The following is a 15214-nucleotide window of genomic DNA, read 5'->3' on the forward strand; positions in this document are numbered from 1 at the left end:
CTCCAGCTGAAAATCCAGCTGAGAGTATTGGGTGTGTCATACAATAGCCTATTAACATCAAATTTGATTTCATTATATATAAATGAAACAAATAATTAAACAGAAATAGTCCATAATCATACAAAGGTTTTACATGTTTCACATTATATGTACACACAAATCCAAACAACATACAGAAATGATAATTTTTAAAGGTACATTTCAGTAATGATATATTTCAACACCATCTTAGTATTCACTCAAACTATATATACATTTCTCTGGGAGATATAGTTTCAAATGATTTTTAAAGCATTTTAGACCTGTTTCTTTTTTAATGATTTTGGGGAGTTTATTAAAAAACCTTTTGCCTGCTTCTTCTGGGGCAGTCATAGACAGTTTTAGATTTCTGTTTATCATGTAGTAATATTCATTTCCTCTTGTACTGTGTTTGTGTACATCTTTATTTAGGAGGTGTTTCTTACTTGACCTTACCGCCATTATGCTTTGGTATATGTACAGTGAATATACTGTCATAATATTATAGTGTACAAAAGCTTGCCTACAGGTCTGTCTTGGTGGTATTTTTGCAATGCATCTCACTGCCCTTTTCTGAATTGTGAATATTCTTTTTAGGTAGCCAGCTTGTGCATTTCCCCATATATGAAATGAATAAGACAAATGTGGGAAGACAAGTCCATAATACATTGATCTGAGGACTTTATAATCCACAGTCTTAGCTGTTTTATGTATGATGAAGATCTGTTTGTTTATCTTTTTACACAGTGCATCTATGTGCTCCCCCCATGCCAAATGTTTGTCTATTATAGTACCTAGAAAATTTGAGCTGGTTACTTCTTTAATAGTCTTTCCATTTATATTAACATTTATATTATAATTTTCACTATGCTTGGTCTGAAATACTACATTCATTGTTTTAGACTGATTCATAAACAGGTTGTTTTGTGTTAAATATTTATTTGCATTTTCAATAGTCAGGAGTGTTTCCTTCTCAAGCTCCTCCTTTGTGTCAGCTGTGCAAATGATTGTTGTGTCATCAGCATACATTATAAGTTTCTGATTTATATAGCTAGGGAAGTCATTTACGTAGAGTATAAATAGTATTGGCCCAAGCACAGACCCTTGCGGCACACTGTGTTTAACTGTTTGTAATTCTGATCTGTAGTTTGTTATATTTCCTCCACTAGTATGTCTGATTTCTGTGCATTGTTTCCTATTTGTAATGTATGATTTAAGTATGTCATAGCATTTTCCTCTAATTCCATACTGATATAATTTCATCATTAATTTTGAGTGGTTCACACAATCCAATGCCTTAGATAGGTCCATAAAAATCCCACAAGTCTTTTGTTGCCTGTCAAGTAAATTAAGAATGTGCTCAATTATATCTGTTGATGCTGTTTTTGTTGACTTCCCTTCTCTGAAACCATGTTGTGATGAATGCAGTATACTGTACTTTGTTATAAAACTTACAATTCTATTCTTTATTATCATTTCATAGATTTTAGCAAATGTTGAGATCAATGATATTGGCCTGTAATTTCCTAATTCATCCCTGTTCCCTTTCTTAAATATTGGCTTCACTTTACTTACTTTCAGTGAATCTGGAAATATACCTTCTTCTATTGCAGCATTCAGCATGTGTGTCAATGGTTTTAATATACATTCCCTGCATTCCTTTATGAGATGTGATGTGACACCATCCAAGCCAGATGAATGTTTAATTTTAAGTTTTTTTTATTATGTTTGACACTTCTGCATCTGTTGTAGGTATGAAAACCATAGTATGATTTGTATGTGGGGGGTTTAACAATTTACTTACTGCATCTGTTTTATTTTGACTTATTAATTCGTCTGCTGCAGTAATATAATATCTTTTAAAAGTACTGGCTACTTCGAGAGGGTTTGCGTTGCTTTTCCCACCCATCAGTGGGCAGATGTCCTCTGCCCGATTTGTTACTTTTCGTCTCTCTTCATTAATGAACGACCATAAACCTTTTGAGTAGTTCTTTCCCTTATCTATAGACATCCTGATGAATGATGCTTTAGTTTCTCTGATAAAACTACAGTACTCTTTCTTTTTTATTTTATACAGTGTGTTGTAGGCCTCAGTATTTTTTTGTTTGGAGAGCTCATAATACTCTCTCAGATTATTTCTGGCGTGGATTACTTCTCCAGTCACCCAGCTTTTCTTTTTTTGTTGCTGTTTGACAAGCCTTTTACTAACAGGACATGTAACATCATAATAATAATTGAATAAAGAATAAAACTGGTTCCATTTGGTGTTTGCATCTTTAGCTGCATATATTGTTTCCCAGTTTTCTGCCTCTAACATCCTTTTTAGCAGATTTATGTTATTTGGGTAGTTCTGTCTTCTCATCTCCCACATCTTCTGCACTGAATCACTAGTCTTTGTATTTATGTCTATCATGATTGCAAAATGGTATGCTAATGTGGAGTTTATTACCTGTGTGTCACAATAGCATGTAGGAATATTTGTTATTACATGATCAATAATAGTTTCACTATGCTTTGTTACTCTGGTTGGTTTATCTGTTTTTATTTTTAGATTGTATATGCACAATAAGTCCTGTAGGGTCTTAGTATTGTCTGTATTTTTACTCGTGTCTATGTTCAGATCTCCTATAATGATCAAATAAGCATATGTTTTTGAGAGGTGTTGGATTATATCTTCCAGCTGTTCAAAGAAGGTTTTAATTATACCATTTGGTACATAATACACAACATAAATTCCCAGCAATTTTAGTTTCCAGTGCTGTAGCTTCAAAGCTCAATTCTATAGCATATTTTGTTATATTTATGGCTTTAGTTGATTTATAGTTAGAAAAAATGGCAACCCCACCACCTTTATAGGAAGTTCTGCAAAAACTGGCTACTTTCACATAATTCTTCAAGTTGTACATTCCTATGTGATTTTCTTTTAGTCCATGTTCTGTAACTACTAGAATGTTTGGCCTATACTCCTGTAATATTACCTCTAGTTCCTCTGTTTTATTGTTTATGTATTGAACATTTTGGTGAAGTATTCTAACAGTTGGCTTTAAATGTAATAGTTCCCCTTCCTGTAATATACTAAGCACTTCACTTGCTCCCTTTGTTTCTGGTACTATGCAGTGATTTTTTTCAGTTTGTGTCATTAAACCTGGACCGTGTCTTTGTCCGGTGTTTATATTCCTCTCACTATTGTCACACTGGTATTTAAGATGGACAGTTTTACTTACATCTTTTTCCATGTTCTCTTTCTGCTTACTCGGTACCATAAAAAATCCTCACTTAGTGTAACAGGTCTCCTAGTCCTCAGGCATCTGTCTTGATTGGAAGCTGCTTCTGCTGTTGATCTCCCAGGCCTCAGGTACCTCTTATGTGTGGTTGCTGTTGCTGGTGGCTCCTGTGCTCCCCGACTTGGTGACTGCCCTTCTTTGTTAGCTGCTGCGGCTAATGACCTTTGTATATTTTCCTCACATGCATTTTCATTGCCTTGAGGTAGTATTATGGGGTCTGCTGTTCTGGATGCTGTTGCTGATGACGACAGCTCTGCTGATGATTGTGGTGATTCTGCTGCTATTGGTTTATCTGACACTGCTGCTGAGAATATCTGAGCCTTTGCTGCTGCTACTGGTGTTTGTTGTAGCTCTACTGCAGATAATGATGGTTCCACTGTTACAGACAACTCTTGTTTTGGCGGAATTGGGATTGGAGACACTTCCATTACAGATGACTCATTAATAAATTTAAGTATTTCGGCACTAATAATCTTTTTCCCTTTTACGTTCATGTGGAGACCATGTCTTGTGAAGTGCTCTCTGTGAACACTGTTTATCTCCACGAAAGTCGTATTCTGGAAACCTCTACATATTTTCTCACAGCCTGTTTGCTGTAACAATCTCGATGTTTACGCACGAGTTTTCCATCAGATCGTGTCTCCTGGGGATACTAACAATGTAGAAATGCACTCGAGGCATCCTTTTGTTTGTTTCCTTTAGGATTCTCATTGCACGCAAAGTTTCATTACAGTAAACATCATTTGCGCCTCCTGTTATGATGCAGCTGTTACCCGTCGTTAATATGTTGTCACTGTTTTTCAGAATTTCGCGTAATGGCGCGCCTGGTTTGATGATGCCTGTTACATTAAGGTCTGGGTGATTTCTTCTCATAATTTCCGTAACTCCTCTCCCATGGCTATCTGCAAAAATATATGTCTGTTGCTTGTATCCTTGCTTATGCATAACGTGGTTGTTTACTTTTTTTTTATTTACGAATATTTACCTTGTGTTTTTCTCCGTTTAATCCACATGTATATTTTTGTGTGGATAGTTTGTTCATATTTTTATCCATAGATGCACTATTAATACTTTCTTTTCTTGCGTTTAATTCACTTGTGTCTTTTTGAGTGATCAGTTCGTTCATATTTCTAGTTACAGTCGTACTGTTTACACTTTGTACATTTGGTTGTGCAGATCTACGAATTTTATGGCTAGCATTAATGAGATCTTGTTGCCTTGACGATTCAGACAGTTCCCGTATGGTTAGTACCAAATTTTCCATTGTTTTTATATATTTTTTTATAATGTCAAGTTCTTTTTGAAGTTCGTCATGCACGCTGTCTTCTATTCCCGCGTAGCACTTTTCACTCGCGATCTCGCGGCCGTTACACTCTATGTCACATTTACACTGTATATGTAAATCTTCTTGAGCATAGCAGTGTGAATGGCACCATTTATGTTTAAACACGCATATTCTAATTCCATTTAGCACTGTTTCGTCACAAACAATACACTTGATTGAAATTAAGTCCTCAAAAACTGCAGAGCGGTTTAAAGTTACGTGTACACTTGCCGCCATATTGAAACTCTAGTTTCCCTGATCTATAGTGCCTGCTTCTGGTTTTGTTCAAGTAATGGCAATTTGTTTGACATAGGTGTAGAGGTCTACTGTTGGCGTCTAATGATGGAACACTGATATTTTGAGACTGATCGAATTTAAATTAGGTAATGACACAATACAGTGCAGCCATATGAGAAGGAACTTGTTAATACATGAAACAGTTTGATACTGCAACCCGGATTACACTTCTGATGGAGATGGATAATACCTTTATTATATTTTGAAAAGACTTCACCAGTGAGTAAAATTCCTCACTTTTCACAGAACTCCAAACCTATAACTGCAGTCTTTTCAAACAACAAAATGTAAGAAGTTGGCAACGTTCATGTTTTAAGACTGCAGGGAGATCTTGAATTGAATCAAAAGTGCCACACACAAAAAATCTATGGAGCATGTTAGTTCAACTACTTTTGGCAGTATGCTTAATTATAGCTGTATGTTATTTGAAAATGAAATGAATTAGTTTACTACGTGTATTTACATTTATTAATGAGCTACAGAATCAGTTTTTGGAAAACTGCTCTAACAGAGATATATTTTTTACAAAACAGAAGCATATTAAGACTATTAGTTCTAGAATACGTTGCATAGTCCTCTTTGAAAAACAATATTTTGGCACTTGTGTCACAATAAATTGTGTATATTCACTGCAGTCCTTCGTCATTGCCAAGCCTCACATTTCTCACAAACAACAGTGCAGTGTGCAGTGTATGTGTCTAACACTAGCATCAAAAACAATCACTGTACAGAAAAGAGTCATACACAATGGCATATATGTGCATGACAACCTGCTGTAGCACATAAAATGTCTTGTGAGTAATATAGTTGCATTTTAAGAGTGAATTACAGAATTTCCCGTTGGGCAATTCCTTATTTACTTATGAGTTTTCTCACACAGATGCTTTAAATTAACATAAGCTATAACATAAGTAATATTCCCTCTATTTTAATATGAAGTTTCATAAAGTAACTGGATAGGTAAAAAATCTACTCATCAAATGGTGGCAGGAGAACACACATAAAAAGGTATTTAAATCTGCTAGCTTTCAGAGCCAGTGACTCATTCATCTGATAGAAGGGTTGAAGGAGAAGGAAGAAGGTTGAAGGAAAAGGACTTGTGAGGTTTAGGAAATGGGGAGAGTTCGGAAAAATCACCAAGAACCTCAGATCAAGGGAAACTTACTGGATGGAATGAGAGGGAAATATTGATTGTTGGGGACTCATGTTTTTACATTCAATTGCATCATACTTTCAAAATTTTCATAAAAGATAGATTGATACTCACCATAAAAATGACATGTTAAGCTGCAGACAGGCACAATGCAAAGACTAGTACACACTAGATTCCAGACAAAGCCTTCTCCAGGAAGGAAAAGAAAGAAAGAGAGGGAAAGAGAAACTCACAACATTCATACAAGTGAGCACATCTCAGAGGCACATGGCCCTACCTCCAGCCACTCTGGCCAGACTGCAACAGAAACATGTTGAACGGAAGTGGAGTGGGCACTCAAGGGAGAGGGGCAGCAGGGTACGGGTGGTTGAAGAGGAATTGGTGCTGCCTGGTGGAGCATGCAGTGTCTAGAGTTGGCTGGACAGGACTGACAGGTGTAGCATTGAGAAGCTGCTGGGGAGGGAGAGGAGGGGAAAAATGGGGAGCAGAAAGGAAAACTCCCGTCTGCACAATGCAGAAAAGTTGGTGATGAAGGGGAGGATCCAGATGGTGAAGGGTGTGACAGGAAAATAGCATTTTTCAGAAAAATGTTCACTTAAGTACAGAAGTATACAAATATCTAGAGTCTCATTTAACATTTCAGAAAGTAGTCTCATGGTACAAAATGTGGAAGTGGCATCTTTGTTTCTTTTAGGATGGCATCAGAAGTTTATTGTTAAATGTAAGTCATCATACATAAAGTAGGAGACTGATTACAGATTGTTCCATGGCTAAAATATGAACAACAGCATCTAAGGAAGATCTACCAGAAAAAGTAACACTTACTCTGAACAGGCATCGTCTGAAGAAAAATTCCAGCAACTCCTATAATAGCTGCCCATCCAACTGCTTTCCATATGAAATATGTTGCCACAACTGTCTCTAATGGAGTTATCCAGAAGTAGTGAAGGAAAAATGTTACAAAATCAAACCGATTAACATCATTTGAAAGAAGATTTATCATCTTTCCTGTGGCTGTTTGTCCTGCCGTTGCTTTACTCAAACGAATTGTCTGGAAAATATTATAAATATGAGCAACATGTTTTAACCAGATAGAAAGTCTTAAGGAACAGTAAGGTAACAATGTTAAAGTAATAATACATGAAAGACCACTAAGAAATTATTTCAGTCAATTTCTCTGTATAAATCAGTCAGTATTTTCCGAAAAAAAATTAAATAACATTTACAATACACAATTTCATAAGGCTGTGTTTTCACCAACACTGAATGCAACTTGAATACATTACTTACAACTACGTCAAAGAGGAACATTAAGGATATTTGTTTATATTATCACCTAATTCGGGTCATCTGGTGAGATATGCATATAGTATGTGGATTCTGTTTTGTAACATGGCAGTGTCTGACAATGCTGCCATGTAACCAAATAGGATCTCATCTTTGGTTGTACATTTTGTAATGTAACAGTGTTAGATGTTGTACAGGAGTATGCAATACATGGTTTTTGGTGTACCACTGGATACATGGTATTGTGTATTATGTTATTGTATCTTTAAAACTGTATGTGTTTCTTTCTTATTTATTATTCATTATCTCACACTACTGGGAATAACTAAATGACCTCTGAGTATTAATGTTTGCTACACTATTTTATTAACAAGATAGTAAAGCTGTATCATTTGGGATACTGCTGTACATCTCCACTCTAGTAAAAAAATAATTTCAATTGCAGTAAAATAATAACTCATGTGTGTAACATGATAATATAGACAAATTATCAAATAGAAAGCCTTAAACATATACTGTGTAAAGTGAGACCAATTATTAAAACTGTAAAATAGTCCACAATTAATGCAGTAATCTATACTATAGTTTATAAGAGATCTCGTTAGATCAAATAATGTGAGCTAAATATTGAACCCTGCAATTTAACAACAATTTGCATATTTCAAAAAGGAATTGTTTAAAGTTAATGCTTAATAAGATTTTGCACAAAAAGAGAAATTGTTTGAGAATGTAACCAGTGTCAAGCATTAATTCAATATTGTAAAACTTTTTGTAACATTTATGTTTCTGCAAATATGCAATTTTCATCAGAACTTTAAAAAAGTAGGAATACTAATAATGTTGTAATAATTAGGATCTGGATTTTAATAACAAGTCAGATTTTCCTCCTAAGCTTGAGCATGGGTTTTGCAACATTTTATGTGTGATCTAGGTATTGTAATGTAGAAAAATGTATTTTTTATGCATTTTAAGTCTTACTTAGACCTTTTTTGTAATAGGACATATTTAGGCCAACTTTTGGCATAACAGGTTGTAAAAGTGCTTATATTTGTCACATCTTTAAGAGCACTGGTGTTGCCAGACAGTGGTCATGTGTATGAGAGATGTCTTAGCATGAATGTGTGTGTGACTATATATATATATAATAGAGGGAAACATTCCACGTGGGAAAAATATATCTAAAAACACAGATGATGTGACTTACCGAACGAAAGTGCTGGCAGGTCGATAGACACACAAACAAACACAAACATACACACGAAATTCAAGCTTTCGCAACAAACTGTTGCCTCGTCAGGAAAGAGGGAAGGAGAGGGAAATACGAAAGGATGTGGGTTTTAAGGGAGAGGGTAAGGAGTCATTCCAATCCCGGGAGTGTAAAGACTTACCTTAGGGGGAAAAATGGACAGGTATACACTCGCACACACATACATATCCATCCGCACATACACAGACACAAACAGACATATGATATGTTAGATTCCTCGACAATTTGTTAAGCACATGATTTACAAGTGACACTAATGTCAAACAAATTAAAGAAATGCATTGTTCAGAAATTATTCACCAGACCTTCTAAAAATGGCTAGAGAGTGAGGCTACCACTTTGACATCTGTTGCATACATAAGGCTTGGATTAAATGCATCAGTTTAAAAACTTCAAACTGCCTGATATTGTGGTAAGATGAAGAACTTATATTCAGTGCTAGTGAAGATATAACCTTATGAAATTATTCAATAATTGGGTACCATTTTTTTGTTTTAATGACAATGTCTGCTTATAAATACACTCCAGCAGAATAAAGTAAGAAATCAAGAGAACCAGAGGGAGGAATTGAGAATAGGAGGGAGATGTAGAGAAGAGAGTGCACAGTGAAACAAACTCACCTTCCTGTAGATAAGTGAACAAATAGCTACACGGATACGCATCCCTATTTGCTGTGCAATGAAGCCACTGTGATGACTCATGAAGAGACACAGAAACAATACGACGATTAGCCCTCCTCCATACCAGAGAGCTGCCTCCTCCGTGACTGTTGTATCAGGTGTGAAATACTGCAAGAGGAGACCTAGAAGTATTGGCCTGGAAGTGCTGTGTAAACAGTACAATTTGATTTCAGTACAGCAGGAGCTACATTTTTGCAAAATACAAGCAAGTGAAACAAGGAGAAACTTCTTACAATTTTGAAAGAAAATGTGTTACCTGTCAAATGAACATTAAATGACAATAATCAATTAAAGCTAAGATCTACACTAACATACAGTGAATATCACCATTATTTCTGTCATACAAAATTTCACCAGCCGCTATAACACACACACTAAATCATTTGATTCAGAAGAGGAGTATTTACTTACCAGGCACTGAGACATACAAATATATACAACCTCTTCTACATCCATACCATGCAAACCACTGTAAAGTGCATTGCAGTGGGTGCTTCTGATTGTACCACATATTAGGGTTTTTCTTGTTCTATTTTCTTATAGGGTATGGTTAGAAAGACTGCTTGAAAGCCTCTGTACATGCTGCAATTAGTATAATCTTGTCTTCACAGTCCACAAGGGAACCTTCACAGTATCTATGGAAGTAAAACTTCGGGGAGGCAGCAGAGCCATAGTAAATTCCTAGATTCTTCAGTTAACAATAGTTTTTGAAACTTGCAGAACGATTTCCAGTTCATGACAGCAACCAGTATGTATGATGTAAAGAAACAAACAGACCACGTTGCAGTGTTAACATTTTTTATTATTTCCCAATGACGTGTTTCACCTTTATTTAGGCACCTTCAGAGTGGCTGATATTTGATAGTGATGGGTATATGGTGTATTGTGCATAAAATATTCCAGCAGGTAAATAAATGTCCCTTGTCATGACATTAAAATACTGCACAGTGTCCTTATTACGGCAAGTGGTACACTCTAATGCAAGCCAAACAGGATCAGGCCTACAGTAAATCTTAACATCATGCCGGAGGTGTAGTGCGTATTCTTGCTGCATGCATCACACTGCATGATGTGTGAAGCCAGAATATGCATTACACATCCAGCAGGTGTATGATGTAAAGATTTACTGTAGGCTTTATCCCAATTGGTTTGCATTGGATGATCACTACCTATCTCAGTGTGCCACCAGATGTCTCTGCCTTGCAATAAGGCTGGTGATTTTATGCAAAAGGCACTGGGACTTCAAAATAAAATTAATAAAATGGTCGTTTCAGGCAGAAATCTTTGGTGCTCAAAGGGTTAACTCAACTACAGTAATCACATGATTTTCAACAGCTGAATGTTGTGTTATTATATGCATACATGAAGACTTCCTCAAGCATAATCTGAATTAGGACTGCAATTAGATGTGTCAGAGGAAACATCATGTAACCCATTCCAGCATTCAGTTGCAGCTTAGTATCCTCAACAATAGTCATCATCATCTTGGACAGTTTCCAGCCACTGGCTGGGTCTGTCGGGAACACAAGCCTCTCCATCGTGTTCTGTCTTTCCACCATTCCTCCTCTTCCACCTTTGTCCAGTTCTCTCCTCTTCTCATCACACATTCCTTCACTCCCTTCACCCATCTATATCTTGGTCTTCCTCTGGGCCTCTTCCCCTCCACTCAACAATAGTGTGGCATCCGAAAGCAAACTTTTCAAATGATTCATTCTCGTGCAATTCAAACTTGTTCCAGTGTTCACTCAGTGAGATAGTGCAGAAACTAATTAAGACTATAGACTTGTGGGAGTGACACAATCGCTAATTGATATCTGACAAGTGCAATGTGTCTTTGTTGCTTCCTGTTTCCCATAACTCATTATTGTCTACACACTTGAATTTTTGTAGCTGTGTAATTATCACACCACTAGACCATGTACGCATTTTATCTACAGTTTATAATGTCCAAATCTAATTTGAGACTGGGAGAAGAAATTGTGTTCTTGTGGATAGATTTTCTGCCACAATTTGCACAGATACTTACAGTCATGGCTACCATACCTAATGCCCAGATCCTGTACTTCAACTACTGGATTCTGTGACACATATTGATCCAACTAGGAATATCATGGTAATAACTCCATTAGTTGTGCCACCAGATACAGTGTGCAACCACAGAACAATGCTTTGCACAGCCATACAGTAGTGTCGAGTGACAGTAATTCCAGTGTGAATATGCTCCTGGTCCTTTCTCCCATGCTGACACCACTTTTGAAAGCAACAGACTTCTGCCTGCCAGCTCTAACAGTCATTCCAAATTATTTTTGCAAATGTGGGCCCCTCCATTTGCACCAAATCAATCATAAAAATGTTTTTCAATCATGGAGAACATTTTCAGCCAACAGCACATCTGAGACGAATTTGAAGAGATCACTTTAGCGATCAGTAACCTCAATCAACGAGCTATTTCTTCTCAGATCAAAGGTACATGCAAATCCTGTATGAGCGGCTAGGTGACAAGAAACCTCTGGAATTCAGGTGACATTTCGTGGAGTAATTGATACTATTTGGGACATTTTGCTACTACATATTACAACAACTCTCAACTCAGATACAGCTAATGTTAATTGCCCTCAAATGACAGCTATTATGGAAGTTGCACCAAACTGCCAATAGAGCACACACATAGCTTGGCTTGCACAACACAATGGCCACCATGACAACTCCTGTGCCTATCAAAGACTGCCGATCCATTCTGGACGAGTCTGATGCATCATTGTTTTGCTGTGATGCTGCCTTCACCTGACAACTTTTGAGGATACCCAAGTACTTCTGAACTCTCAGAGCCAACACTGAGAAGCTGGTTAAGCAGATAGAAACACTGCAACTACAGACTGCGGCTGCAAAAAGCACACGTATACACCATGCCATTCCGCACCATGCAGTTACAAGCTAATTTGGGTGGTTATTTGCTGGTTTCAGAGATGTTGTGGCTATAAAACTACAAAGTGCACGAAACCGTGTTCGCACCCAGACACCATAATGTGATCTGCTTCAGGTGGAGCACAGAATGACATTGATCTACAACCCCTACCACAAAATGCCCATTGATGTTGTATGATACACAATCCTCATAATACTACTCACTGAGCTGACAGCTGCAGTATGACAACATTGTCACATCCAGCTTGACACTCCACTACATCACAGAGGCTCTTCATCACCATCCAGTTTTCTGGCTTAATGTTTTTAGTAACACAGGATTGCAGACCTGCATGCCGCTACCCGTGTACTACCTGGAAGGCAAACAAACCAGTATGGTCCCCTTACCAGCAGTTAATTCCATAATATGCATTTATGGTCACAAGACTTTGGTGTTCGATGTTGGTCTCACCAATAGCTATAAGTGGACTTCCATGTTAACTGATATTGCTCAACCTTTGGCCACTGATTCCCTCATGAAGACCACTTTGACTGTACATTTACAGAATGTCCAACTGATACATTCCATCAATAGTTGCACTATTCTTAGTGTAAATGATTGTTCGAAGACACACACCACTCACAAGGGGACAACTTAAGTATTTCTATTTCAAATAATGATCGATGCTACTGGGAGTCCTAACATCACAACTTTGTACACAATCTTCGTAATACGGTTAACTATTATGAAAGTCGTGTCGAACTAACAAGTTACGTAATTATGGAGAACAGTGTATTAGAAGCTACTCTGATGGAAATGGAATGGGAACTACAAGCAGCTTGCAAAACATTATGGATGCTTAAGGCAACTCACCAGTGCAACAGTGTTCCTCACACAGCAGCAGCGTGACCACACACACAACGGTGCTTCACATTTGTACCACCTATGGTTGGTTCACTGGTTTCATGACACGTCCTTCAGATTGCACTCGAACAACTACATGAGACCAATGCCTCCATCAAGCACGTTACCCCCCCCCCCCCCCCCTGGGCTTTTCCACCAACTTTTGATGGCACCGCGATGACAACAGGGGAACCAAGATCTCGCACTACTACCCTGCTATCTCCTACCAGCTGTCCACACACAAGCTTACCTTACCTGGGGAGGGGGCAGTGTGAGAATGACCCAATTGGCTAATTGATATGTGACAAGTACAGTGTGTCTTTAACTTCTCATTTTCTTTGCTGCTTCCTTTTCTCTGTAGCTCATTAATGTCTACACATATGTATTTTTGTGGCTGAGCATAATAAGGTGTATTTATCATACCACTAGTCTGTGTGTGCATTTTATATGTGGATGATGGTGTCTTAGGGTTCCCATGGTTTCCTTGCTCAATTTGACACGTATATGGAAAGAAATTGGAGCCTTTTTGGGGAAGAAATATTGATACTAGCCATTTGTTACTAAGGGAAACAACTGGAAATGTCAGTTAAAATTGACAGACTGATTTCTGACCTTCCTATGTTTAAACTGCATACTATACAGGACATTTCATTTATAAGATGTTCAGTGTACTAACTGCATTAACAAAGTTGATGATTATAAGAAGAGTTGGTAAAGCAGATTCCTGTTGCCAGCATACAATGAGAGCAAAAACTACCTACGTGTAATGTTCTGTGCTGTATAAAGCTTGAAGAGCAGACTCCTGTAGTTTATCTGTTCGCTTATGTTCACTGACTACTATAAAAAAAATTTTAATACCGCTTTGGGCTTCTCTTAAATTATTTGTACATATTGCAGCTTTTTTTTCAGTGGGTTTGATTAAAAGTGGAAATATTTCGGACAATATTTTTAGGCCTTTGAATATGTAATGAAAAGACTACCAGGCATGAAATCTGGTTTGTATTAGCATCATGAGTTACAAGAAAACTGAACAACCAAAATTTGTTTTAATCATAATTTTTTTTTGTGTAAATAAACATGAATTTTTATGTTTAGTGAAGAGATAAGAAGTGTAAATGGTACTTACTTCACAATTACAACGTTCACTGCAACAAATATCCCCAAGAGGCCGTACTGCTGACCAAATGTCTTTATAAGGGCCTTGAGAAGACTTGGTTTGTATGTAGCATCCTTTTTGGCCTTTGATATCTCTTTATTCCAGTTGCTGAAAAGAGAATTTGAATTCATTAGCACAAATGGTATAAATAGAGGTCCTTATTTTCTACAGCTTCATTGTAGTTTCTGCACGGTGTGTGACAGAGGGTTCACGGTGTAGCTATGTGAATCATTTTCAGTACTCAGGAAGAAAGGTAGTCGGTGTCCCTGTGTACAACCCTGCTTATCTTGAACTTTACCTTCATAGACGTTATGAAAAATATATTGGAGGAAGTATAGTTGATTGGTTGTTTGGAGGACGAGACCAAACAGCGATGTCATCGGTCTCATTGGATTAGGGAAGGATGGGAAAGGAAGTCGGTCGTGCTCTTTCAAAGGAACCATCCCGGCATTTGCCCGGTGCGATTTAGGAAAATCACGGAAAATATAAATCAGGATGGCCGGATGCGGGATTGAATCGTCGTCCTCCCGAATGCGAGTCCAGTGTGCTAACCACTGCGCCACCTCGCTCGGTGAGGAAGTATAGAAGAATGGGGTAAACAGAAACATTTCCCTTTTAGTACATCTCCCTATTAACACGTAATAATCAGGTAATTTACATGCATATTTCTGTACTGGTAGCTTTCTTTTCATGTTAGTGATGTTATAATTGGTCTCTATTATTTTCGATATTTTATATATTTATTTCGAGTCCTGGTGATCCATGTTGTAAACATACCACAGGATATGGAACGAGACAATTTCCCAAGCCACATTCTACCATATTATGTAAATAATACTAACCAATTTCCTATTAAAGTATCTATGACTGGTTCAACATCAGAAAAGTGAAGTATTTAAATATGCTTAAAATAATTAATAAACATGCATGCGAATAATGA

General features: G+C 37.2%; 1 protein-coding gene across 2 annotated transcripts in view; it reads right to left on the reverse strand.

Moving 5' to 3' along the window:
• The window catches only part of LOC126163187 (ATP-binding cassette sub-family C member 4-like), a 310113-nt gene that overhangs the window by 147189 nt on the left and 147710 nt on the right, over positions 1 to 15214 (reverse strand). For both annotated transcript variants that reach the window (XM_049920140.1, XM_049920139.1), the window contains exons 3-5: positions 14245 to 14382; positions 9251 to 9455; positions 6902 to 7127 (exon numbers count right to left, since the gene is read on the reverse strand). In XM_049920140.1, coding sequence (XP_049776097.1) covers positions 6902 to 7127; positions 9251 to 9455; positions 14245 to 14382 — 569 coding nt within the window. The remainder of the gene's footprint in view (positions 1 to 6901; positions 7128 to 9250; positions 9456 to 14244; positions 14383 to 15214) is intronic.

The sequence above is a fragment of the Schistocerca cancellata genome, chromosome 2 (assembly GCF_023864275.1).
Source record: "Schistocerca cancellata isolate TAMUIC-IGC-003103 chromosome 2, iqSchCanc2.1, whole genome shotgun sequence".
Taxonomy (NCBI): Eukaryota; Metazoa; Arthropoda; class Insecta; order Orthoptera; family Acrididae; genus Schistocerca; species Schistocerca cancellata.